This window comes from Erpetoichthys calabaricus, chromosome 2 (assembly GCF_900747795.2).
Source record: "Erpetoichthys calabaricus chromosome 2, fErpCal1.3, whole genome shotgun sequence".
In the NCBI taxonomy this organism is placed as follows: Eukaryota; Metazoa; Chordata; class Cladistia; order Polypteriformes; family Polypteridae; genus Erpetoichthys; species Erpetoichthys calabaricus.
Genome location: NC_041395.2, coordinates 294995928 through 295023420, shown reverse-complemented (window position 1 = coordinate 295023420; position 27493 = coordinate 294995928). Strand labels below are relative to the sequence as shown.

The window sequence follows — 27493 nt, the reverse complement described above, 5'->3', positions numbered from 1 at the left end:
TAATGCAAGGGTAGCTAATGGGGCTCAGTGTAGTGTGTGCCGAGTATCCTGGAAAGATAATAGGTAGATCCACCTACCAATCAAAGGTGGTGATATAGGAAAATAAAAATTCAATTCCTGTCCATAATGCTAGGCAGTTAACGATACCAGACACTCGTCTGGTGTGGAAAACACTAGACTGGCAACATCCTCTGGCCACTTTAGAACACGTAATACCATAAGTAGGAGTAGTAGTGGTATTGTTACATGTGCAGAGTACTTTGAATTTCTTACTTGCATGTCTGACCAACATGCTGTGTTTTGTTATTTTTTGGCAACAAATGATGCATTGCTGTCATCTGACAGAGTTGAAAGCAGAGTGGCTGCCTTGAAGAACTTGTCCTTTAAGGGTAAATTCATGGTAATGGGTGCAGGGACAACACATCTCCATCCATCCTCTTCCGCTTATCCAAGGTCGGGTCGTGGAGGCAGCAGCTTGAGCAGTAATGCCCAGACTTACAGGCTTACTGTCTCTCTGTTTATTTGCACTTGTAAATTCTTCCTCTGTTCATTCTTAAGAGATACATGTCATTTGGTATTTTGTTCTTACCTTATACACACCTGAAAAAAAACACTACAGAAAGTATATACCAAAATACCAGTACTGCATAGTGAATAAATGAAAATTTTGCTTTTGTGTTTCCTCAGTATTTTGCAATGATTTTCCAAATGATCAACTGGCATTTTATCCAGGGGATTGTTCCCATCTTGTGACCAACAGTTTCTGGGATAAACTCCAGCTTCCCCGTGCCTCTGCCCTTTATAGGCAGGTTACGAAGATGGATGTACGGATGGAAAAATGTTTATCTTATAAAACACGAGTATTAAGGCAAAAGTGTGGCAGTAACTCCCCACAGACCCGGACACCTGGGTTTGATTTATGGACTAGTTACAGCCTTTAATGCTGTTTGAGCATTCATACAATGTCTGCATTAGTTTTTAAAAGCTTCATTCTGCATCTTAAAGATGTCAGCGTTTGGTTAATTAGAATTTCCAAATTTTCAGAAGTGTGAGTACCATATCCTGCATTGGTTTTAATCTTGAACCCAATAAGCAGGACACTCTGAAATATATTCTATCTCCTCCATTGTCCAAATAAAGGATACAGCATGTTCCAAAAATGGGTGAAGGTAACAGCATCACATAATGCCATAAAGCAACCATTTAGATTGAAGTAATCTGCATAATGTGTTTGCTTGAGTTTCTTGGTCTTCTATTTTTAGTAGGATTTGACAACTGATCTTTCATTATGATACAATTTTATTTGTTGATGTGTTGTCACTGAGTGTGGCAATCTGTGTGAATCTACCCTGTCATGGACTGTGCAACTTCGGGGTATGGTTCCCACATCGCACCAATGTTGCTAGGATAGAAACTTGCTACCAGTAACTCAAAAACATGTTTAGTACAGAATGTGTAAGAATTGATGCATATATTAAAACAGAATTGAAAGGCAGACTTAATTAGAAAAAGTACAAAGATGTCAGCACCCTACACTGTTGAACACTAGTAGCTTCTTTGTTTGAGAAGGCTGAGATTCCAGTGGGTGTGTTTTCAAGGGTGTTGCATTAACCCTTAAACAAATTAAGAGTGCTCTTCAAATAATCACAGAGGTATCTGTAAAGTAAAACAGTTCACTTGTTTTTACAGGGATTTCCTATGCAGTAAACAGCTGACAATAGATTGACAAATAATTTATAGTTTTGCAAAAGCCTATTGCGAATTTTCAAAAGACATGCATAATCCAATCTGTTCATTCAAACACATGCAAGCTATTTTGTTAAATGTGAAACTTAATGTGTAAATTGCAGCTGTGTATTGCACATAACGGCAGTATTTATTAATTCTGGTGTGAAGGTAGATGTTATGAGTACAGACTGTCACAAATCTCTCATTCTAGGAACCTGTTATTTATTATTGGCTCATGCCAAAAAAGTTCAGCTCACTCCGAAGGAACTTTACATGTTTCTTCCTCTGTTGATGTTGGCTGGATTCTTGCAGAGGATAAGCAAATATGTTCTGTAAAAGGCTAGGTCCCTCCCTACTATTATTTCTAGAGCTTAAGCTCTGTGGTTGCTATGGAATATTGTAGTCAATATTCAGAGCTTATCTCCCCTAAAGAACTGGCAAGTTTAAAGGTAGTAGTTCCAAATGATTTGACCATGTTTGTTTTAATAAATAGTGAATGAAAAAGCAAAGAAAATAGTTGGGTAGCATAACTATATTTGTATACTTCTATTTTTCTTGGCATTGACAATATAACTCACCCATAGTGAATCAAACTCCAGCTTTGCCTCGCTTCCTCAGTGATTTATACATGACAATAGTAATACTGCTACTACTATCTTCTATCAGACAGCAACAAGTGTAACATTTGACTCTTAAGAAGGAATAATAATACATTTTATTTATATAGCGCCTTTCCCATGCTCAAGGCACTTACAGAATAAATAAAGAACGGCAGAATATACAGTATATAGCATTGTACAAACCAGATAAATAAACAAAGAAGATTAAGACAGTAAATTCTGAAAAAAAAAAAAAAAAAAAAAAAAAACAGGCAACATAATTGATGGTCTCGCACACACATACAGGTTACATGAGCATCTTGACAGAGAAGTAAACTGAGAGAAAGTAAACTGTGTGTAGTGTGTTTCACTGCTGCTGCTGTACTTAACTTTAACTGCCAAATTACTATCTACTGGTGCTGGTCATAAAATTAGAATATCATGGCAAAGTTGATTTATTTCAGTAATTCCATTCAAAAAGTTAAACTTGTATATTAGATTCATTCATTACACACAGACTGATGTATTTCAAATGTTTATTTCTTTTAATGTTGATGATTATAACTGACAACTAATGAAAGTCCCAAATTCAGTATCTCGGAAAATTATATTATGAAAAGGTTCAAAATTGAAGACACCTGGTGCCACACTCTAATCAGCTAATTAACTCAAAACACCTGCAAATGGTCTCTCAGTCTAGTTCTGTAGGCTACATAATCATGGGGAAGACTGCTGACTTGACAGTTGTCCAAAAGACGACCATTGACACCTTGCACAAGGAGGGCAAGACACAAAAGGTCATTGCTAAAGAGGCTGGCTGTTCACAGAGCTCTGTGTCCAAGCACATTAATAGAGAGGCGAAGGGAAGGACAAGATGTGGTAGAAAAAAGTGTACAAGCACTGTATTTAGGGCAATGGTTCTCAAACAGTGTGCCTAGGTGCACCATGAACATTATTGAAGTAATTAACCCCCCTCCCCACTCTTACATAAACTCCAAGTCAGACCACTACCGCACTGCCCCCCAGATTTAACAAGGAGAGAAAACTTTCATACATTTTACCCTGTGCCACAAACAAAAAATATTGAGGCCGAAAAAATTTTGAAAGATTACTTGTCCTCAAGTGGAAATTGAACTTTTTACAGAAGCTCTTTAAATAAATAAATATACACAAATAGGTAGATAAGTAAATAAATGCGCACACACACACTTTGGTCTGAATACAGAATAAAATTAGAAAGAATGTATACTTCTGACTTGGCTGTCACAATCAAAGTGAGACATTATGCAGATATATTGATGTTGATAAGGACACCTTACATTGTTTCTTGACACACTTCTGCTAAATAATTTGTTGGCTGAAAGTCCTCAGTCGTAGTGTGTCAGAGAGAGGATGCGCAGCATTGTTCATAATGGTACTCAGTTTTGTTTGAAGTCTCTCCTTCACTACGACCTCCAGGGGATTCAGAGTGTGTCCTGTAATTGACCCTGCCCTTTTAATTAGCTTGTTGATTCCGTGGCCCTCTCTTGAAGTGATAATTCCAGCCCAGCACATCACAGCATAGAAAGTTGATGTGCATTCAAATTAGTAAGTTGGAGTGCTGGTGATCATACAGACATTGTCAAGCAAGAAAAACTTAATAATCTCTTATCATGAAAATAGAAACTAACAGAACAGTTAAAGAGATGGGCAGTTTGGAGATGAACAGAAGGTCATCAAACACAAATCAAGCAATTCCCATGTGCAAATGGTGAAGTAAGTAGCTCAATGTCACAGAGTGAGTCAGAGATAAGAATTGAGCAGGTAACCTTCTAATTGTAGTCCCAATGCCTAAAACCAGTGCCTGTTTGTTTACAAAGAGTACCCTTAATAACAGCATCTTTTAGGGCCAAACAGTCCTCTGGTGTTGTCTGAGTAACTGCAGTTATTTTATAACAGTAAGAAGAAGCTATGGTCACTGATCAGTAACAAGATGGCAGTTTGTCCAAAGGTATAATCTCCCTTTAAGGCATCTGAACTGAACCGTCATCCAAGGAACACATAGTAAGTGAAATGTCAAGTAGAAGATCAGCACAATTTGGTTCCAAAAATTCTTTAATTAGGGTTCTTCTTCCCAGAAGTTATTTTAATGTTTTCAAAATTGGTCCCAAGAAAACATTACACTTAAAATCCATGTATTAAATATATTTAATCCAACATTGCACTGCCACATACCAGGCCAATTTAGATTGGTCGGTTTGCCCAACATGCACAGCCTGGTATACCCAGGCAAAGTGCTGTACAACTAGGCTAAATGAAGCCAGTTATGGTACTGACCACCGCTGCATTTTCCCAGCAAAATACTTTGACTATAAGAGTGGTCAGGTTTGATGAGCTGTGCTGAGAAGAAGCAGTGAAAATGGATGGCTTCATCTAAAGAGGAAAACGCTGCCGTGAGGGAAAGGGATCAAGTGCGTATTGTTATACCAAACCAAATGGACAACCCATGAATCAATTAAAAACATGTCTATTTTGATTACTTAGATTTCAGCCAGTATTATATAAGCCTCTTGTTAAAGTGGTTTGACCACTGGATAACTTGCTAAAAAGTTAAATAAAATAAAAATGAAGAAAGATGGGGCAAAATAAAACGTACAACATGAGGAGGAACACTATTGCAAAAATGTTAACAAAACACAAAACCGTGTAAAGAAATGGGTAACTGTACTGTCTGTGCAATTTATAGTACGACGTTATGTTGAACCCTTGCAAAAAACGTCCAAAACAGCACTAACCATATGTCGATACTAACTGTTGCAGGCAGTGATTCAGCAGGACATACCTTGATTTGGGCGAACCAGAACACCTTACACCCACATGTTTAGAATATGGGAGAAAAAACAAAAGAAAGTCCACATACATATGCAGACAAATACAGTATGTTACTTGCACACAGTCTGTGAGCAAGAATGGAATTCAGGCCGTGTGCTAAATCCATGAGGCAGGAGCACTAACCCCTTCACCATAGTGTCACCAAATGTCAAAGAATTCTATACAAAATATCTTATTATCAACTACACAAATATGTCAAAATAAACACCCCATAATTGTGAGCAAGGGAAAACTCAGTCGCCCTAACAGTAGTAGTAACATTTCTGTTCTAGGATTGTTTTGTCTTATTTGTTAAAACATGTTAAGAATGTTAGTTCTATTAATAAAATGTTCACAGGTAAATGTGACTTGACAGGCTGGAAAGTTGCAGAAGCCACCAGACATTGAAATGTCCCCAGTTTTTTCTTTGAGGTTTGTGCTCTGGAGTGTGCACTGCTCAGCACAGAATGCCTTTTAAAAAGAGCTTGAACAAATTCTGGAATACGATTACACAGCCAGTTTATAGGCTGTCTCATATTTTAGTTCATCTGTCTGGTTGGCGTTTTAGAAGAATTACAGGTAAGACATTTTCAAAATATTTATTACCTCAAAAAAAGTTCTAAAATTAAAGCTGTAGTTTCTAAGTGTCTGTTTTTTTCTGTTTATGTACTACATAAGTCCTGTGATATGCAATTTGCAGATTCTGTACACTGGATGTGACTGATGTTTAGGCAGAGAGATTTGCAGCGTATTGTGATGAGCTCAGAATTGCATAAAGACCGCCTTACTCACTTGTTCTTAGTCATAACATAATATTTGCTTACCCCGTAATCCATTTCAGAGTTATTGGAGTCCGGAATATTTCACAGCAGCACTGGGTACAAGGCAGAAACCCTACCAGGGATAGAGCAAAAGTCCACCACTAGGTCCACTCATAATCAAATCCTCTTTGAAGCTGATGTGAGCAACATCATATCATCATGCACCTAATAACAGCAATTTCTGTATAAATGAACATGCATGTAAGGATTTCGCTGTCCTCGGTACAAGGAGCAATGGGCAGACACACAAAAAAGGTCATCTCATCTTCTACAGCAAAGGAAGCAGCCCTTTTACACTGAATTTATATACTGTAAATCATTTGTCCCAATGCCTTAGTTTTTTAATTTTAGATTTTTTTATGTTTTTGATATTTACATCAAATTCCTTTATTATAATTACATGAAATCCATTTTTAGCAACCATACATATATGGACCAAAAGCACTATATTAGTTCTTCATTTTGTAAAAGTGTGTGGACTACTGGTAGATGTCACAGACCTGTCCATATATCCAGTGTGGAACGAGCCCCAGACACAGACAGGTAGACATTGTATTATGCACCACGCAACACACGTTTATTTGCAATATATTTACAAGTAAAGTGCCACAAAACCCCCAAGACTCCCCCAAAGTCCAGGCCTCACACTCAAATGCCTCACTCTTCAGCCCGTCTCCACTCCTCTCCACCAAGCTCTGTCCTTCTCCTCACCCGACTCCAGCCCTGAATGAAGGGAGGCATCCCCTTTTATAATCATCCAGATGTGCTCCAGGTGCTTCCTGGCAATCTTCCACCGACACTCCCCAGTGTGGCGGAAGTGCCGGCTGCGTACCCGGAAGCACTCCGGGTGTCCCCGATCCTCTTCCCCCCAGCACTTCCAGGTGTGGCGGAAGTGCTGAGGGCCAGGGCTCCAGAGGCATTGGGCGCCCCCTGGCGGTGACCACGGGCCCCTACAGGGTTGAGCTTCACAGCTCTGTACCCGTGGTTCCCAAAGCAACCAGGGCAGTTGCCCCCTCATGGTCTGGAAGAGGTGCAAGCCCTCCTCCGGTCCTCTTGGGCATCCCGGCTGGGTACCACCCGCAGCCATGTGCCACACCATCTATTTTACTAACATAAGAAATTTGGCAAATGAGAGGAGACCACTAATCCACCCAGCTTTCCCGTCTAGCTAATAGGTCAACTTTCAGAATATCTCATCTATATACTGTACTTCTTAAAGGTTGTCAAGGTTTCTGCTTCAACTTCATGGTTCTCTAGTTTGTTCCAGATTCCCACCACTCTTTGCATTAAAGAAGTACTTCCTGGCATCATCCCTAAATGCATTTCCCCTTACTTTCCAAAGGTATATATGTAATTCACCATTTATTTAAAAGAATTTGTATGGATCTACATTATCAGTGCCTTAGTGAATTTTGAGGACCTTAAGTCCCCAAATAGTCTCCTCTGCTCAAGATTAAACAGGTTTAATTCTCAAGAGTGTCAGATTCTGACATGTCCTTAAGACCAGAAATGCACTTGGTTTGTCACCTCTTCAAGTGCTTTTCTAGTTTAGAGCTGCAGAACTATGGTGTCTATCTCAGCAGCATTATGCAGAAGGCATAATTCAACCCTGGGCTGGTGTTGGACTACAGGTATCATATGTTAACATGACATAAATAATTACAGGGGTTTTAGTATTCAGTGGGGCTGTGTCACATCTCCAGAGGTTTTTCTGAATTAACAATCCTGTGCACTGTCTGTGTGGAGTTCACACATTCTCCTTGTGCTGCCCACATTTTTTCCCAGCAATTCCAGTTTCTTCCTGTATCCCGTAGATGTGTGTTAAATTAATTACTGACTGTGAGTGCTTGTTTACAAATGTGCTCTTTGACGTACTCAGCACCTTTTTAAGCATTGGATCCTCCCATATGCCCCCAGATTGTCTTCTGCTCCTGTCATCAAAGAAATGAATTAAGTAGGTTCAGCAAAAGAGTGAGTGGAAAATTTTACTCAATGTGCCAAATGATGTTAGTGGAGTTTCTGTGGAAATAGAGAGTAGATTTTAATCCTCATCACTAAAGGTCTTTCATGGTCCTCCAGCACCACCTTATTTGTGAAGAAGGCTCAACATTTTCATCACTATTTGAGCTGGCTGAGTAACGTCAGTTGCAACTTTGATCTCAGATCATCAATAACCTCTGCAGTTTCACAGTGGATTTGATATTGACTAGCTGCGTTACAGTCTGGCATGGAAAGTGTCTCACTGTGACAGACAAGACCCTGCAATCAATGTTTAAAATTGCCCAATTTAAACTGTGGTCAAGCTCCCATACAGGATATTCGTGACAAGAGATGCCTTAAAAATCCCTTTATGTTGTGACAGATCCCACACGCCTCTGCAACTAACAATTGCCAGCAAATAGTATCATAGAAATCAGGGCTGTATCACCAGTCTCTCATTTAGCTTTTGTCTCCTTAAACTGTTGCTTCCATATAATCATCTGGCTGAACTATGATGAAGACTCCATCATGTAAGCACCCACTCCACCACTCAGTTTGCTGTAGCAGTTCCACTTAAATTTCTTATTTGTTACCTGTTCTGTCTGAAAAATGTGGCCAGCCTACAGTACATCTGATACTTATGTGTTTATTTTTATTATGGAATAACTACATTTTTCTTTATTTTCAATTAGCATTTCAGCATAATCTCCACACCACAAGGATAAGCAAAAATTATTTTTATTGTACTGTAAAATATACTGCTAATAAACTTAAATTAACTAACATTGAACTTAAGCAAAAAATTAGTAAAGATTAGATCTATACTGAAAACAAAAAGAAATGGGCATTTATAAGAGTTTAATTTGTAATAGTTTCAGAAAGAACTGTTCACTTTATCTCAGTTATTTCATTATTTTCCTGCTAATTGCTGAGAAGCAGTGAGCAGTAGATTTTCAACACTGGCAAGGACCTTATCAGTCCCAGCAGCTGTGATTGCTCTGTGGCATTACAGTAACATTACACACTCAGCTGTGTTTCACTTATTAACAACACATTCAGACCTGAAACCCCAAAGCTAGAAGTGCATCATTTTTCAGCTTGAGAAAGCACTGATTTTTTTTTTTTTTTTTTTGCGGCCATGGTATATGAACAATTATGAGGCATAAATCGTGCCTCAACTTGCTACAAATCCTGGAGCCTTGTGAAAATTAATTTATTAGATGAGATATCTGTAAGAGGCAGCACGGTGGCTCAGTGGTAGCGCTGCTGCCTCGCAGTTAGGAGACCCGGGTTCGCTTCCTGGGTCCTCCCTGCGTGGAGTTTGCATGTTCTCCCCGTGTCTGCGTGGGTTTCCTCCGGATGCTCCAGTTTCCTCCCACAGTCCAAAGACATGCAGGTTAGGTGGATTGGCGATGCTAAATTGGCCCCAGTGTGTGCTTGGTGTGTGGGTGTGTTTGTGTGTGTCCTGCGGTGGGTTGGCACCCTGCCCGGGATTGGTTCCTGCCTTGTGCCCTGTGTTGGCTGGGATTGGCTCCAGCAGACCCCCGTGACCCTGTGTTCAGATTCAGCGGGTTGGAAAATGGATGGATGGATATCTGTAAGAGGTAGACTACATGTGAGAGGAAGCATTATTATTATTTGGATGGAACAAATTGTCAGGTTGTCAGAGGAAACAAAAGTTTTATTGCATATTATAGAGGAGGATTATTGAAAGAAGACCACTACAGAATATTTCAGGACTGAGCTAGGTCCCGGCAAGAGGTTCCAGGGTTGAGAAGAGCCATGTTGGCATTAGTATAAATGTTCGACTCAAGTTAAACAATTTAAAAACAACGCTACCAAATATTAACAAAGCGTATGTAAACTTGTAACGCACTCAAAATTGTGATATAGTCCATAAAAAGTGAAATAATCTGTCTGTGAACATTGTTGGAAAAAAAGTCTTTTGCCTTGCACAAAGTTGATATCTCAAATGATATGACAAATTTATAGTTTATTAGTATAAAATCCGTAAATGAGTTATTGAGTTTTAAAGTAATTTGCCCTAAGTGGTGCAGTGGAAGAGATATGCTGCCTTGCAGTAAGGAGACCTGGGTTCACTTCCCGGGTCCTCCCTGCATGGAGTTTGCATGTTCTCCCCGTGTCTGTGTGGGTTTCCTCCCACAGTCCAAAGACATGCAGGTTAGGTGTATTAGCGATCCTAAATTGTCCCTAGTGTGTACTTGGGGTGTGTGTGTGCCCTGCAGTGGGCTGGTGTCCTGCCCGGGATTTGTTCCTGCCTTGCGCCCTGTATTGGCTGGAAGTTGGCTCCAGCAGACCCCCTGTGACCCTGTGTTAGGTTATAGCAGGTTGGACAATGACTGACTGACTGTATGTAAACTTCTGACTTCAAGAACAACAGCATTTATTTATATAGCACATTTTCATACAAATAGCATAGCTTAAAATGCTTTACAAGATGAAGAAAGAAAGTTTGTATGAAACAAAAATAAGGCAATACTGAGCATCCAAGAATAAATTAAAGTCAGATGGCCAGGAGCACAGGAAAAAAAAACAAAATCTGCAGGGGTTCCAAGGCCAAGAGACCTGCCAACCCTCACTGGACATTTACCTAACATAAATGATCTAAATCAGTCCTTATGGCTTCCAGGCATCACATGAAAGGATTAGATGATGATGGTCATGTGGACATCTGGACTTCAATCCATCAATGTAGGGACTGCATGCTGCCTTAATCAAGTGGTGGTGGCGACAGAAAATCAGAGGGAAAAACAGCAAGAGAGTAGTAGGGATTAGTATGGATTGCGGAGCCTTGATGAAAGTGATAATTCCATGCACAAAAAGCTTTTCACTTAAGATGGCACTTCAGTCTTCAATCTGGCTCAAGAATGATTTAAGATATGAAGAGGTAGGCGAAGTGACGGCGATGGTGGTAGGGATGAGAACGGCGCCCATAGGCATGCACTGCACGGCCGCCCTGCTGGCTGCTGCCGAAAGTTGATTCTACAATAAAATAAAATAAAAAAGGAATAACCTTGGAAGTCAATCATCACGCCGAAAACGAATAGTAGACGTCACATAATACCAGATTTCAGGTTAACAGGTCAAACGGTTTACAAGGTACAGGTGATTTAAAATCCTGGACAGACAAACGAACAGCCACGGTAGCGTATTATATATAAAGCTGAAACTTCTTACCTGATGTACTCCATACTTCTTTTTATATACCACTGCTTCAGTTAGGCTTCATGTCTTTAAACCTTTGTCTAAAAGAACGTAAAAAAACTCTAATACTGTATAGTTATTTTGAGTCGTTGACACGATAACTCAGAGATAAATCATTCATCCACTTTATACAACTATTAAGATTAATAAATGTTAAAAGGTTATTGATTTTCTCTAAATCACTCCAGTCCATTTTGTTGTACAGAGATAATGATTTTGTGATTTTTGTGCACATTTGCTCCTCAAGTGCAACATAATTGAGGAAATAATAATAATAATAAGTTACATTTATTGAGCGCCTTTCATAAACCCAAGGTTGCTTTACATACAGAGTTAAAAAAAAAAATTACACAGATGACAAAAGTTCGTAGAAGAGGAAAGTTTTCAGTTGAGATTTAAAAGTGCAGAAACAGGAGCAATCTCGGAGAGACTGAGGAAGAGAGTTCCAGAGTTGAGGGGCTATAGCACTGAAGGACCTGCCTCCCAAGGTGGAGAGTCTGGTGCGTGGGACAGTAAGGAGATTACTGCTCGAGGACCTGAGAGAGCGACAAGGAGTGTAAGGAGCTAGTAGCTGAGTGAGGTACAGTAGAGGGGGGCAAGGTAATGTAGGGCTTTGAAGGTGAGAAGCAGGAAGGAGAATGTCATATTTTTAAACACGATATGTCTTATTGTACACATTTAAACATTTGGCTTCAACATTTTACTGGTGAAATCAGTGTTTTATGTAGACATGTGCAGTGCACATCTGATTTTTTATTTATTTAATTTTCTTGCATGTATTATTTAATACTGCCTTATGTCTATAAGGTTTTAAAGTAATTTGCATTTTTAGTCAGTTAACTGATAACCATGCATATTTTTGTATTTTGTATGTCAACATTTTTTATTATCTTGTAGTTGTTGAAAAAGCATATTAGCATCTGTCATGTTACAGTAATTTAAAAACAAAATTGCCACAAGTATTGTGCTGTATATTTTTTGCTTTTACTAGACTACACTTTGATTTTAATATTAAACAATGCAGGAATATTATGAAGCAGCTTTATTTCTTAATAACAATGGTTATATTTGTACAAGTGACACAGAAGAAACACAGCTAGGTAATAACCTGATCCTCTAAAACATTCTTATCAAAGGCTGATAGAAGGGATCGCTGGTGACAATGCTCTTTTTGTGAAGGGGACTGCATTTTTTCATCACTAGAATGACTGAATAAAAAGACTGTTTGTTTGTAAGTTATATTCAGTCTGTCCCCTTAAACTTCCCTGAAAACACTTTTTAAACATATGAATGGTTATTTGTGATTTACATATGTATAGTATATTGTGTGGTGTAATATTTGTCTTTAAAATGAAATATATCTTAGCAATAGAAGAGATTTTATTGCAAGTGATTGCAAAAGCTGATAATTCCCCATTTTAATATAAGACTTCTTAAGTCTTTTCATTATGTCCGGCTTTAAATTTTACAAGGGCAGGAAATTCTGTTCCAGAATCCTGTTTAGCCTAAACAGAAGCTTTTACCTTCACTTCAACCTTTTAGAGATTTAATAATGGGGGTGGGGTAGGAGTTGGCTTCTTTGATTGCCAGAGAACAATTGAGGGAGTCGGATAAGAACAGACACACTCAGCGGTTAAATACCTTGCACTCACAGTAAACAGATAAGCTGTAGTTTCATGTAAGCAAGCAGCAAGAGGCACTTTTTTCTCTCTCTAACTTGAGAATTAACCAATTACAGGAGGCAGAGTTCTAAGCCCGGTCATGTGACAGCTCAATAATTAACTCAGAGCGCTGTTAGAGAGAGGCTGTTAGCCCATTGGGTGCTAAGGTGAGAAAGGGGCTGAGTTCTTGCTGGGAGCAGTCAGGCAAGGGAGTGCCTGTGTAATCACACAAAACTGAGAGCCAGCCTCTGCACAGTGTAGCACTATGAGTAGAAGGTGACAGTTTCTGTTGATTTATGTGAAATGTACTTAGCATTTCAAGTAATGGAGACATTCTGGAATTCCACAGCACTTTGGGATGAGAGGAAAAGCCCTACTCACACAATCAAGTGGCTTCAATTGTGAAATAAAATGTGTGAATGGGAGATTTGGAGGCTTCCTCATGGAGAATTTAAACTTGGATAAAAGCAACCTGAGGATTGAGAAGCAGAGTTCTGTTTATGGAGATTATGAGCAGGAGCTTGAACCATGGCAGACTAACCGGAAGAAAAACAAAGACCAGAAAAAATGTGACTGGGAGAGTAACACCAGCCAGAGAAGTCAAAATAAAGTAGAGGATCCTAAAAATGTGAGAGACTTCCACCAGATGGAGTTAAGACAAAGCAGAGATCCTCAGAGAAATAACCTGGAATACAACAGGAGTGGGGGAGACCAAAGGGAAATAAGGGACCATGATGTGAGTCAAGGAAGCCAGACACCAATTAAGGATAAAAATGGGCTGCAAAAGGAGAGTAGGGACGGCTGGAGAGGAAATTTCCAAAGTGGACCATATGAAAGACCAAGGACTAACAGAGAAATGGAACACTGGGATGACAGGAAATGCCAAAAGGATGCTAGGCAAAGAAGGAACCAAATCAGCCAGGATTATCGGGATGATATATACCAGGAAAATAGAAGTATGGCAAGAGACTATAAAAAGGATCGCTGGGATGATGACACAAACCAGAAGCTTGAAAAGCAACAAAGAAATAGTTCTAATAGAGGAGATTGTGAAGGTGACACATTCCAAAGGGATGTAAAGCCAGGAAGAAACCAAGAAAATAGTAAATGGGAGAGTGGCAACTACCACAGGCAAACAAAAGGTTATAGAAACCTTGAAAAGGAAGGCTATGACAGTGATGCTAATCTGAGAATGGAAAGACAAGAAAGAGGGTATTGCAGTGACACTGTGGATAATGACACTAACAGGAAATGTACACGAAGAAAAGGGGACTTTGAAAATGATGGCTGGCATAGTGACCCAAGCCAGAAAGTGGAAAGGCGAAGAAAAGAGTACGCAAGTGATGGTTGTGAGGATGACACTTGCCAGAAGTATACATGGAGAGACAGGGATCCTGAAAATGATGGCTGGCAAAGTGACTCAAGCCAGAAAGTGGAAAGACAAAGAACAGAGTATGCTAGTGATGCCTGGAAGGATGATGTCTACCAGAAAAATACAAGGAGAAAAAGGGACCCTGAAAATGATGGTTGGCACAGTGACTCTAGCCAGAAAGTGGAAAGGCAAAGAACAGAGGACAGCAGTGATGGCTGGGAGAATGACTCCTACCAGACATATACACGGAGAAAAAGGGACCCTGAAAATGATGCCTCAGACAGTGACACAAACCGGAGAGTGGAATATAGAAGAAAAGACTATGACCATGATGGTTGGGAGAGTGACACCTACCAAACATATACCCAACGAAGAAGGTGCCCGGAATACTATGGCAGGCACAGTGACACAGATAAGTATTTGGAAAGACAAAGAAGAGGATACAATAGAGATGACTGGGATAATGACTCTTACGAGAGGCCTCCAAGAAGAAACCCCAAATATGATGGCTGGGAGTGTGACACCTATCAGACAGACAAAAAACAAAGAAGAGACTATGAATACAGGACCCAGCAGTATAAACATTATGACGAGGACAGTCAAAAATATGGTAGAGGAGCATATGAGCAAGATGAGTGTCAACGATACCAGAAACAAAAGCGAGACATTGGAAATAAATGGGAGAGTGACTCTGAGAGAAAAGAAGAGAGGCAAGGTGGGTACGACCAGAGGGACAGCTGGGATAATGGCAGAGCCCCTGCAGATGTTGATCAGTTTGGATATCGCACAGTGGGGAAGGAAACACTGTTTTATGACAACAGTGAAAGTTCTGACCAATGCATTAAAAACTCCCAGGTGAGTGCAAGGCAGTCTGAAAACCTTTGCCTTAGAGGGAAATGCTTTGAGGAGTGGCAAGGTGACCTGTTAAACAAAGCAAGCAAAGGGGGACATCAAATGGATCTGGATTATGATACATATGGCAGAAGCAAAAAAGGTCAAAGAAATCAAAGACCTTTAGACTGGGAGTATGAAGACTGTGAAAGAATAAGGCAGACAAGAGACACAGATACATGGGACAGGAACAGTGTTTACCGCAGGACGGCCCCTGGCTCTTTGCGGCGGTCTGACTTTGCCATCAACCGGAAGAAACAGCAAGGTAATTATCAACATATCTCCTGCTATGTGGGTATAGTTCAAATTCTTCTGTTAAAGAAAAAGACAAACCCTTGGTTCTTCTGAATGTTTTAATATGCTTATTGTTTTCCTCACAGATTTAAAGGGTGGGATTCCTAGAAACCAGATAAACCGGTTCAGTGTCTTTCTTTTTTCTCTCTCTCTGGGAGGTGCGTTGCATTTTCACGCAGTTTCTGTAACATTCTCCAAAGGGTGACAATTAATTACAATAGAATGAGTGCTTAGTAATGCAAAACTGGCTCTCTAATATAATACAAGAAACCTCCACTTGATAATGGGAGACTGATGTGTCTGCAAATGGAAATCAGAGATTTGCTTTCACATTGTTACAGCATTTATGTTCATTACTTTATTTTAAAACAATTTTCCCTGTGAAGTTACACTTTGTTTTACATCTATGTATTTAATAATGGTGCTGTGCAAACACAATGAGGATAAAGCAGGTGGGGGAGGACTGAGGCAATAGGATGAAAATGGAGTTTATCATTTCTCAGCAGATACTCAGCTACAGGTACTGCTGATTACATCTATTCTCACTTGTACTCTGCAAATTCCTGTACAACCTGAAAAGCTATGGGATGGAATGACCACATTCCTTCAATAGCATGGTGCTCAACAGGTTGAATTTACCACCCCCTGTATCTAACCCCATAAAAGAAGGAAAGCATGTGTTAATTGCTACTATTAAGTCTTACTTAAAAAGCAAACAGCAATTAAATAGATAGATAATATAATATTTTCTAAGCCTGCTTAATCCAGAACAGGGACACGGGAAAGCTGGAGCCTATCCCAGCAAGCATAAGGCATGAACAATCCCTATACAGGGCACCAGTCCAACACAAATAATATAATATACATAAAATCCCAATGTCTGTTCATCTGTCACTCACTTGATTGCAAACTAGTGGGCCTAGAACTTTGATCTTGGTCTTAATCTAAAGTTGATGACCTATTAAGTTCCGGAAATTTAAAACAATGTAGGTATCGGCAGCCTGGTGTGCACTTTACAGGTGAGCAAAAATGCTAATTGTATACTTAAAGCACGGTCTCCACAGACCATACTAATGATAACCGCCAAGAAATGGTACATACGTTTTCAGAATTTATAATCAATGGGTGTTTATAAACAACAGACAGCAACTTTGCTGTTTTTTATATCTGGCCTTATGCGGCATTTTATTTTAGGACTGTAGCTTTAAATAGCTGTAAACACAAAGTTACCAGTTCAATTCCCATATCTGGCTTATTGTGCTATCCTTGGCTAATCATTAAACGTGTCTGTGCTTATGCTGTAAAAAATACTTAAAAACAGTCATTAACATAATGTAAATGTAAGATGTTTTGGATAAAGTCATCAGCTAAAGACACAGTATTAATTATAATAATGTGAACCCTGAAATGAATGGACATGTCCTACCCTGACAGGCTAATTGAATTAAACCTCTCTAGTCTTGTGCACAGAGGACTTTGTGGAGACCTATTCCAGGTCTTCACAGTACTTAAAGGAATCAGTAAAGTTGTTCTAGCAGAATTATTTCATTTAAATAGTGAAAGAAATGCTTGAGAGACATACATTTATGGGTGATGCCAGGAAGGAACTTTTCAGACAGAGGTGTGTGAGTCTAGAACAAGCTAGCAAGTTGTTTAGCTGGAGCTGAAATCTTGACAACTTATAAAAAGAGTATGGATAAGATAGTGGGACAACTTAGCTATTAGCTAACCAAATGAGGTGGACTGAATAGTTTTTCCTCAATTGTCAAACCTGTGCTCCTGTAGTCTTATTTTCTTGTTTAATTTAAATGTCTTAGTGGTGCAGTGGCTACAGTTGCTTTCACATAACTACAGATGTTTGTCTCCTAATCCTTGCTTGGCCAGCAGCATCTGTGTGCAGTTTGCTATGTCTGTGTGGGTCTATCTACTTTTACTCTGGTTTTCATCCCACATTCCAAAGAAGTGCATGTTATGTTAATTGGCAACTTTAAGTTGGCCCCTATGAATATATTGTTATGTGGGTGTGTGCTTATAATTAGAGGGATTGACAACTTATCCATAGCTAGCTCAATTCTTTTAAAGCTGCATTAATTGCTTTGAATGATGGTCACTAGCTGATTGCTACCATGAAATGAATAAACATGTTAGAAAGTTGTTATATAATATACAGGTAACATAATATTCTCATGCCCACTTCCCCAGTTCAGACTCCCAGGGCAATGGGAGCCTATTCGGGAAGCAACAGACACAAGGCAGAGACCAAGCCTAAGTGGGATGCAAGTCCATCATATTTGATGGCTCATTTATTCACACTCAGGTTAGCAAAAGGCCAGTTTAGAATGACCAATTAACCTAACACAGGTCTTTGGGATTTGGAAGGAAAACCAGAGTTAATGCAGTATTTCCTTGATACGTCAATTTAAGTCCTTTGTTACTCATCATTGCTATGTATATACAGTAACTGTCTCCCTGTCTGTCTAACATAACATGAAAACTAAGACAATCTGACTTTCAGTCACATGGTTGTCAGTTTTTAAATAATACTCTGTAAGAGCAATGAAAAGGCATACTATACTAGTTCATTCAATAGTTCTTTTTCCCCTCAACCTTCTAGTTCAACAGGGCTAGGTACCAATCTCAGACAGCATGCCAGTGCATCACATAGCAGGCTCACTCACTCAGCCACACTTGTACACACCAGGGCAATCACCCTGAACTGTTTTTTAATTTTGGATATGACAGGGAGAATGTGCAGACTCCACACACACAGTACCTTTGGGGGGATTTGAATCCACGGTAGTGGGTTTGTGGGAGCAGCAACTCAAAAAAAAATGTGTTATTAATGGCTAATTCAAAAATATTGCTTATCCTTAGAAAAGCTGCATATATAAGGTGAATTTTTTGGTAAAATTAGTTGGACTCCGATATAAGCAGCTGTTTACAGTATATCTTATCCTCTGAGTTGTACTGTTCCAAATCATGCATTGATAACTGTTATACATATCACAGTTTGCACAAATGGCACTGGATGAATAGTTTTGGTGAACCTAGTAATAGATGGATAGATAGATACTTTATTAATCCCCAAGGGGAAATTCACATATTGAATATTGCATATTCTTAATGTTTATAATAGAATTGAGCCATTTCAGGACATTATAATTCATTCCTTATCCTTATGTTGACTGTCCAATTCAGGATCACAGGGCCTGGGACCTATTCTAAGACAACAGTGGATGCAAGACATAAGAAAACCCTGAATGATGTCCTCATCCACTGCACACACCTCAGAAAATAAACAGGAGAGAGGATATAATAAAAATCATTCTCAAAGTGCGCAATCATTCTGAGCCCATTGAAATCAAAGTGTAGCTCCAAAGTGTTTCCTTTAAAGTTATTTCATGTACAGTACAGTATATATGGAATGGAGATTGTTACACCCATACTCATTTTCTGACATAAATCATTCATGCTACAAATGTTTCCAAGTACAGTAGACAATATCTTTTACAGGCCCAAATTTAAAAATCCAGTGTTGTTAAATCCAGACTGAATAATCAACAGTAGGTTGCCTGAAAATATTAGGTGTTCCATTAATTTAGTTACAGAAGCGTGTTTTCACAACATGTGCTTGTAAAGATTATAGTGGGTTTTTTTAGTGCCGTCTGAGTAATAATTTTCAGTCGTTATATATGTTTTGTATACAATTATATGAAAGCAGAGCTGCAAATTCATATTAGTACACACATTACAAAGGGGTAGTGAGATCACAATTGAAAGCTTGCTTTGCATATTTAAGACTCCATTTTAACCAGGCCCACTTCTCTAAATCTAGTGAGTCAAAATTTATGGTATTTTCTGCTTCAGGGATAAATCTAGCTATCATGAAAATGATGTGTATTGTGCCGCAAGCATACTCGTACTTGACGAATTCCGCATGTGCCTCCCTCTGCGTGCACAAGTACAGCAGTTCTTAAGTAATAAGCAGTGTTTAATTACACAGTAAATATATACCATAGTACAAACCACAGTGGGATCATTTAGCTGCACATCTGTTTACAGACAAATGGGTCTGTAACAAGTCTAGCAGCACTTAGTGATGTAACATCTTTTGCTCCTGGTAGATTAGCAGCCTGTTTAGATCTTGGTTACATCCGTCCCATCCATTTTCTTTCCCACTTGTCCAGTTTCAGGTCCACAGGGACCAGATCTTATTATAGATGAATTGGGCTGACCTTACATGGAGGACTATTCCATTTCAGGACACACACATACACATATACACACACCCACAGACTCACAATGAAAATTTGAAGTTACCAGTTCACCTAACTTGTGTGTCTTTGGGATGTAATTGACAAAACCAAAGTTCCTGCAGGACAATCCACTCAAACATGGGGAGAATGTGCAGACAGTGCCCAGGCTTGAAACTGAACCCAGGTCTCTGGAGCTGAGAGCTATACTCAGAGTATAGTTTCTAATGTGATGACTTCTTCTCCTATTTAATTTATGTATCTGTTAATTGCTAGGCTGCAGGACTGTTTTAAGTACATAACAACAGCAACCTAAGGCTACCTACACACTATTATTTTTTTATTTTAAAACAGTGTTTTTAAACCAAAATCTCCATCCATAGTAGTGTTTTCATTTTGTTTTACAAAAGTATTTCCATCCCCACTAAAATGACTAAAAACACATATGACATGGATGCTCATTGAGGATGGGCATGTGCGCATTGGCAGAAAAATCCTTGAAGGGGTGGTAACGCTGCTGGCCATAGGGTCACAGAACTGTAGCGACCACAAAATTATTTGCCTTTTGTGTATGCAGCATTCAAACTGTAAAAACACAATTTAAATGCATACAGGTAAGCAACACAGCATGTGCCTTGGAAAGCAACTCTTCTGTGCCTGCTCTGTTGCAATGCGGTTTCTTCAATGAAGGGTGACCAGTCAGACAATGAGATGTTGTAATGAGCAGGATCCAGTCAGACAAGGGCTACATATAATAAGCACAAACAAATTTGATCATTACTAGAGTCTGCATTTTTCAAAGTCTTTGTTTTGACCCATCTCCGTTTCCAAAAGAATCCATTTTGAGGGGTTAAAAATTACTAGAGTAATGTGAATAAGCCATAAATATAGAGTAATATCCATCCATCCACCCATTATCCAACCCGCTGAATCTGAACACATGGTCACGGGGGTCTGCTGGAGCCAATCCCAGCCAACACAGGGCGCAAGGCAGGAAACAAACCCCAGGCAGGGTGCCAGCCCACTGCAGGGCACACACATACACACACCCACACAACAAGCACACACTAGGGACAATTTAGAATCGGCAACGCACCTAACCTGCATGTCTTTGGACTGTGGGAGAAAACCGGAGTACCCGGAGGAAACCCACGCAGACACGGGGAGAACATGCAAACTCCACGCAGGGAGGACCCGGGAAGCAAACCCAGGTCTCCTTATTGCGAGGCAGCGCTACCCACTGTGCCACCGTGCCGCCCATAGAGTTATATATATATATATATATATATATATATATATATATATATATATATATATATATATATATATATATAAAATTTGTTTTTATAGGAAAAATGTGTTAGTGTGAAGGTAGCCTGAGAGTGGAACTTGTTCCACATAACAAATGCCCAAGATATGCATTTTTATTGGTTCAAGTGTTAAGGCTGTGCATCTTCGTCACAGGTAGTTGTTTTATGAGTTAAAAAATAAAGCATAAAAGTAATAACCAAGGCCTGAATGAGGTGAGTTAACCATTCTTGTCCGCAAAATGCATACATTGCTCTTCTACTATTAATTTTATTTATTTAATGTAAGCAGTAAACCAAGAAAGGTATTGAGAAAGTCTTCAAAAGTTTTTTTATTGGGTAAGCAATTGTTTTTGGTAATGTAACAGAGCGTTTTTTACAGGAATATTTTTTTTTATTAGAAGGTAGATTATTTGATAGCTACATAACTAAATAAAGGTCATGTTGAATGTGGGCATGATCAGTATTAGGTAATCATGGAACTTGTCTTAGCTTGCTCATTTCAAAAAAAGTAAAAGGTAATCGAGTTGATTAAATACACTTGAAAATTATTAACAATTCCTAATATGGATTGTTTATCAGAAAATGTAGATTTGCTAGCACAGAAATAAACTGTTTTTACAGACCTTTGAACCATGATCAGTTGTCTGGGGTGTTATTCTTTTCCCTCGTTAATTCTGTAATTCAGATTACAAAGTCTGTGGTGCTGTCTAGCTTGCATACTTTTTATTTTTCAGTTTTTGGCATTTACAGTTTTGGATTAGTCTGATTTGCACTCGCTTTAAAAAACCCGAAGCAGACGGGGTCCTGCCCTGCCCCCCAGCAGGCGCGCTAATCTCCGCACTGAGCGCCAGGATTAGACTCCTCTCCTTGCCTTGTGTGCACGCAGGACTTGAGGGGACAGCAGACAAAAAGCCTATGCAAATGACAACTGGGGGCTTGTAAGATTAATGAATATAGGTCAAATTCAGTCTTCAGCTACTCACTAGCTGTATTGGAAACAGAGACGGAATTGTCGCCCCTAGAAATAGATGTTTATAGGTCAATACAGGGTAATTATTATTACTGTATTAACATTTTGTAGCTGCTTTTCACTTTATACTATAAAGTATAAACGTTTGCAGTATGACTGCTGGATACAGAAATATTTGAGTTTAATTTTTCTGATTTTGTTGGAGAGGCAGTTTACACATTTTAAATCTTTACTGTTTTTTTGAAAACAAGGAGTTTCAGTAAAGTATTAACAATATCTGCTAGAAATTACATTGATCAATCATTAAGTGAAGTTTAAGAAAGAATGTGACTTTTTACCTATTTCTAGTGCAGCATACCAAAGATTTTTTTTTATCCATAAATAATGATGTTAGGCTTTTCGTACTTGGTCATCTTTCAAAGTTACAAACCAAAACAAAGTCCCCTGCTGCCTGGTACTTCCAGTTCTTCAGCCTCATCAAAATAATAGATTTTATAAATGTTGCTGTGTGCATTCCTCGCTACAAACTTGCTATGCAGGGAAGGGAAAAAGAGCTAATGGAAATCATTCGGCACCTTCTGTAATTTAAACCATTGCATAGTGGTTAACATTTCTAAAGTATTTAGTTTATGAAATGGCTGACCAGAACAAACCATAAAACTGATGACTATTCCTAGTATTTATAATAATGAGTTTAGAGTAGGTTTGTAATTCAAGCGTAATGTGAGCTTCTAGGTCAATGTAGGTTCATAATAGCATACTTTGATAGGGGAAAAAGAAAATCTATGTCCTTCAAATGCTTAATTGCACGCATACAGAATTTATGCATAAAGAGATTTAATAGTGGCATTAAAGATTTCATTTCCTATGAGAAAAAAAATAAAGCATTCTCTTTTAAGCATTGTAGAATGGAGAGCTATGCGTGTCTTTATTGAAGATTTCTATGAGCTGAAAAATGCTTTGGTCAGTATTAGATTACAATCTATAAGGACAGACCACATAGAGCATATTGTAGTGGATACAAAGCCGTGTTTAGTTTACCGTTTTGAGATTATTCACTGGTGCTCAGTTCTTACTAGGCCACTACTTTAGATCAAAGGCCATTTCTCTTACTCCTTTTTACCCCCTTTTTAACCATAGGGTTTATGATTTCATTTGTAGCCTACTAAGCAGTCCCCCCAATATTTGACCCAGCATTTCCGAAAAAATACCAAAAGCTATCTCCTGTTTATTTAGAAACTTTTAAATGGGATTCTTCCTCATAGTTTTTTCTAAAGGAAAAAAATCAAAAAGTATATATATTGAAATTCATAGAAGGGAGCAAGTACAGGCAGTAGCAGAAAGCTATTAAATCAAAATGCTAAGTGGACATGTATACTACAAGCTGTGATGGCATTAATTCACAAATTGAGTGTGACATGTTAAATATGGTAAAAGGATATTGATAAATGCAGTAGTATAAATGTGTTTGTTTTTCAATATCCTATTTGGGAGATAACAGGGAAGATCCATGATCTCAGAGGCAGTTTCAACATAGCACAAGTATAGCCCAGTGCCAACACTTGCCCACCAAAGGCTGAAGATACACAAATCACCAGCTCCTTTCACATGCTCAGTCCATCCAATGAGTTTACCACTAAGTGCCCAATCTGAAATCAGGTGAGAACAGTGCTAGCATTTGAGAATAGTAATCTCACTCCATTATGGTTACAAAAGCATAGAATCTTTTCCAGAAGTCAACCGTTTCAGCTTATGCATGAGCAAAATTGTGAAATGCATAAGGATATAGAACTTTACAGCATCATTATAGAAACATGCTGTTGATAATACAAGCAACTCAGTTACATAACACGAGAAGAGCTTTTCAAGACAACAGACCTGGTCTTTCAGCTCAACATAGTTCACCAATGTCCTTGTTCATCTGATTTTTTCAGAAGACAATCAAGTTGAAATTTCAAGGTCCCCAAAATGTTGTTGTCTGCCACACTGCTTAGTAACTTTCATTTATCTATGGTTTTCTTTGTGAAGAGGGACTTATGATCACTTCCATCTGTGCCTCCTTATTCTAGTTGAAGAATTAATTTTAAAACATTAGCTTACTTCCACCCATCCAAATCTTTTTTTTTAATTGTTTTTCTTCTATTATGCCACCACTTAATCTCCCGTTTTTTTTGTAGAATCAAAAATTCAAAAACGTTCATTCTTTCCTGTGATGTTGTCTTTTTTTTCTCTTGCTCTGTTGGTCTTTTTTGTTACATACGGACTAAAACTGTGAAAAAGAGGACTCACAAGTATATTGTATAGCTTAAGGATTAGTTTGTTGTTTTTCAAGTGAAATTTTTTTCTTCACAAATGTGGTATATATGCAATTGACATGTGAAATTGTGTTCTAAAGTTAAGCACTTTCTATAAATTTAAAAAATACCTTGACTGCTCTGGTGCTTTACAATAGAGGGTATGGGGCACAGAGGAAAAACTTAACAAATATGTCAATTTTTCAAGCTAAGACACTTGTCGAGTATTGATCCATGCTTTTCATGCTTCTGACAACAAAACATCCAGAAATAATCATTTTGTTGCATATTCCTAGTACTATTTTTGTCATTGTAAGGGTACATTTTCCATTCACTTGTGTGAGTTCTCACATAAATACAGAAGAAAATTAAACCAAAACCAACCATGTGGCACAAAATTTTACTGTGATTTGGTCTTTTGAGAGGAAACCCCCTACCCAAAAAATGGGATGAAAGGTTGTTACACCAGAAGACTAAGTGCTGAACTATTGTGGATAGCTGGTCTTCTTTTAAAATGGCTGAATCTCATAATATTGATTTAATTCAAAAATATTATACATTATTATACATTGTAAACTATTGTAAAACATATATAACTATGTGATCATAATCACAAGACACAGATCAATACTCAATAACAGTCTTGACTTGAAAAATGGACATGTTAGTAAGTTTCTAAGGTTTTCCTCCATGCCTCATAACCTCCAATGTAAAGCAGTATGGGTGGCATGATAATTTTTTTAATTTATACAAAGTGCTTAACTTTAGAACACAACTTCATGGGGGAAATGCATGTATAGCATGTTTGTAACCTTTGACTTGAAAAAGCAAACTGTAGGAAAGGCCCTCTTGGCTAAACTAAAATTCTGTGTTGCATTTTAATTGCTTCTGTGTGTTGACTGCATATGGACAGTCACAAATCCACTATAACTCTTAGGTACTTTTCGAAATTGTATTTATTAGTGGCTAGGTGATAAACTGCATGAGTAAGTTAATGGCTAAGTAAGGAGTCTTTACAGAAAAGAGATAAAGATTGTATGTTTTGCCAGAGTTAGGTATTTTAAAAATGTGCTAAAACTGGATGGACTGTAAAATAATCCAGCTGCTTTTCATTTGGGTTAAGAAAATGTAGTTTCGCTTTCTACTGAATGTGAACATTTGCTGACAGCTACTTCAGTGTTCGTTAGTTAGTAGTAACAGACAGTGCATGGTACTCTCCCTGTGAAAAAATGGCTTTATGCAGCTTTTGAGAACAACAAAAAAATTTCATAGTGTGCAATATATGCCATAAATATTTGGCTCTGCAGTGTTTTACTTTCACATTTTTTGTCTCATTTATATCTTGAATGTATTTTGTAATTTAGGTATATTGTGAAAAAATTATTTTGTTTATATAACAGTGATCCTAAGATGAGCTTACCATTGAACTACTGTTTCACTTGACAATTCTGTATATATAAAAATCCAAACTAGAATGATACTGTTGATTTAGGAAATGAATGGCTTATCATGATAAATGAGAGTGGTTCTCACTAAAACCCTGGGGTAAATTAACTAGATAACCCATAATTGAAGTGCCACTAGGCACTTTTGTTTTAAATATGTTTGCATGGACTTTGTTTGCTTTTTATAAAAATGAATTGTACATATTTTTCATGCGTACTAATTCGTTTTGGGACTTTGGGCTATGTGTGTCAAACTACTTGCAATGAGAAAAGCACAGATTTTTCAGCACAGCAGATAGGAGTTCCTCCTTCTCACGCTAAGCAAATAATTGTGATTTCCTGACCTTTAATAAGATGGCTGGTATGTGACTCTTTGACATCCAGGAAACAATTCTGTGAGGGCACGATTTTATTAAATAGCTGTGGTAAATTTTAGAAAAGAACAGAGATTCCAAGGTGGTCTGCATGTCTAGATGATATTAAACCAAGGAAAACATGTAATGTTAATAAGGCTCTCTTATTCCTTACATGTATAAATGTGGCTGATTTAGAATGATGAACTTCCAACAGAATTATTGACTCCAAAATGTGACATTCATTGCTTTCTCTTTCTGCTTCAAGTCTAAACTCCTTAGATGCCGTTGCAAAAAGTCTTAACAATTAATGATAACAAGGGTGATGCAGCGGTTAGTGCTGCTACCTCAAGCCTCCAGAGATCACAGCTTGAATGTTGACTTTACATGTTTTCCCTTCCACTCAGCTTTTTTTGTTTGTTTTTTTTTTTCCTTTTTTCACAAATGCTTTATATTTCCACTACATGTTAAAGACTTTCTGGTAATGTTAATTGAACACTCTAAATTGGCGCAGTATGAGTAAATGTGGATGTTTTGTGTAACTGTTCCCTTTGATGAACTGGCTTGTTATCTAGGATCAGTTCCTGTTATGCATCTGATGTTGCTGGTGTGGGCTCTTCTCATGATCCTTTCACTTAAATAGGGGGTTCAGAAATAGCTGAATGGATAATAATAATTGGAGTGGATAACACTGCATCTAGTACAGAAACATACAATAAACAGCATAAGAATTTAATAAATTGTGCTTTTTTTAAATGCAGGCAGTAGAAAATATGAGCAGATTTATTTATTAATGTTTATAGTACTAGGGTGTTGTATCGTATTAGCCATTATGAAAGCTAGCACATTGTAATCTTTTTAGTTAGCTAATAAAAGGTGTCATTTTGCTTGACTTCTCACTTTATTAATGTTTGTAATTTACCATTGAAAGAAGACCATATAATATTTGTTGCAAGTAATTCCAAAGGATTCACTGCCTTTTTCATACAAATATATGTACAGTATATAAGAAAATCACCTTATATAGCTACCCATTTTTTTTTTGTATTCTAATTTTTATTGAAATACAAAGTAAACGTTTTATAGGGGAGTATAAACCATTCTGATGTAAATTACAATAAAATAAAACCCTATGCTCGGCCCCCATAACCCAAAACATCCCTGCTTTTTTAAAACTAATAGTGGCAACAAAAGAATAAAGGAGCCCATGAGTACCGGTAAGCAAGGGAACAGCACAGCAACAATCCCATTAAAGAGAAGAAGAGCTAAATATCAGGGCTGTGGCCAAGAACTGGGTGCATCTGTGCTCAGACCAGCTGTGTCGTGTGTCCATTTATGAGTATAAGAGTAAGATACCCCATTGATCCTCGCTGCTGACAGCTCCATCCGTCCATTTTCTCTGTCTTAAGGTGGGAATTAGCCCTGGAAAATCAAGTTCAATGCAATA

The 27493-nt window shown here is 38.2% G+C and overlaps 1 protein-coding gene across 5 annotated transcripts in view; it reads left to right on the top strand.

Annotated features, from left to right (window-relative positions):
• Positions 1 to 27493, top strand: part of dnmbp (dynamin binding protein) — a 214415-nt gene that overhangs the window by 122787 nt on the left and 64135 nt on the right. For 2 of the 5 annotated variants that reach the window (XM_028791437.2, XM_028791436.2), the window contains exon 1: positions 13092 to 15392. The exons of the other annotated variants lie outside the window; for them this stretch is intronic. In XM_028791437.2, the coding sequence (XP_028647270.1) occupies positions 13223 to 15392 (2170 nt within the window). In that variant the 5' untranslated portion in view covers positions 13092 to 13222. Of the gene's footprint in view, positions 1 to 13091; positions 15393 to 27493 lie in introns of those variants that run through there. 5 annotated transcript variants of the gene reach the window in all.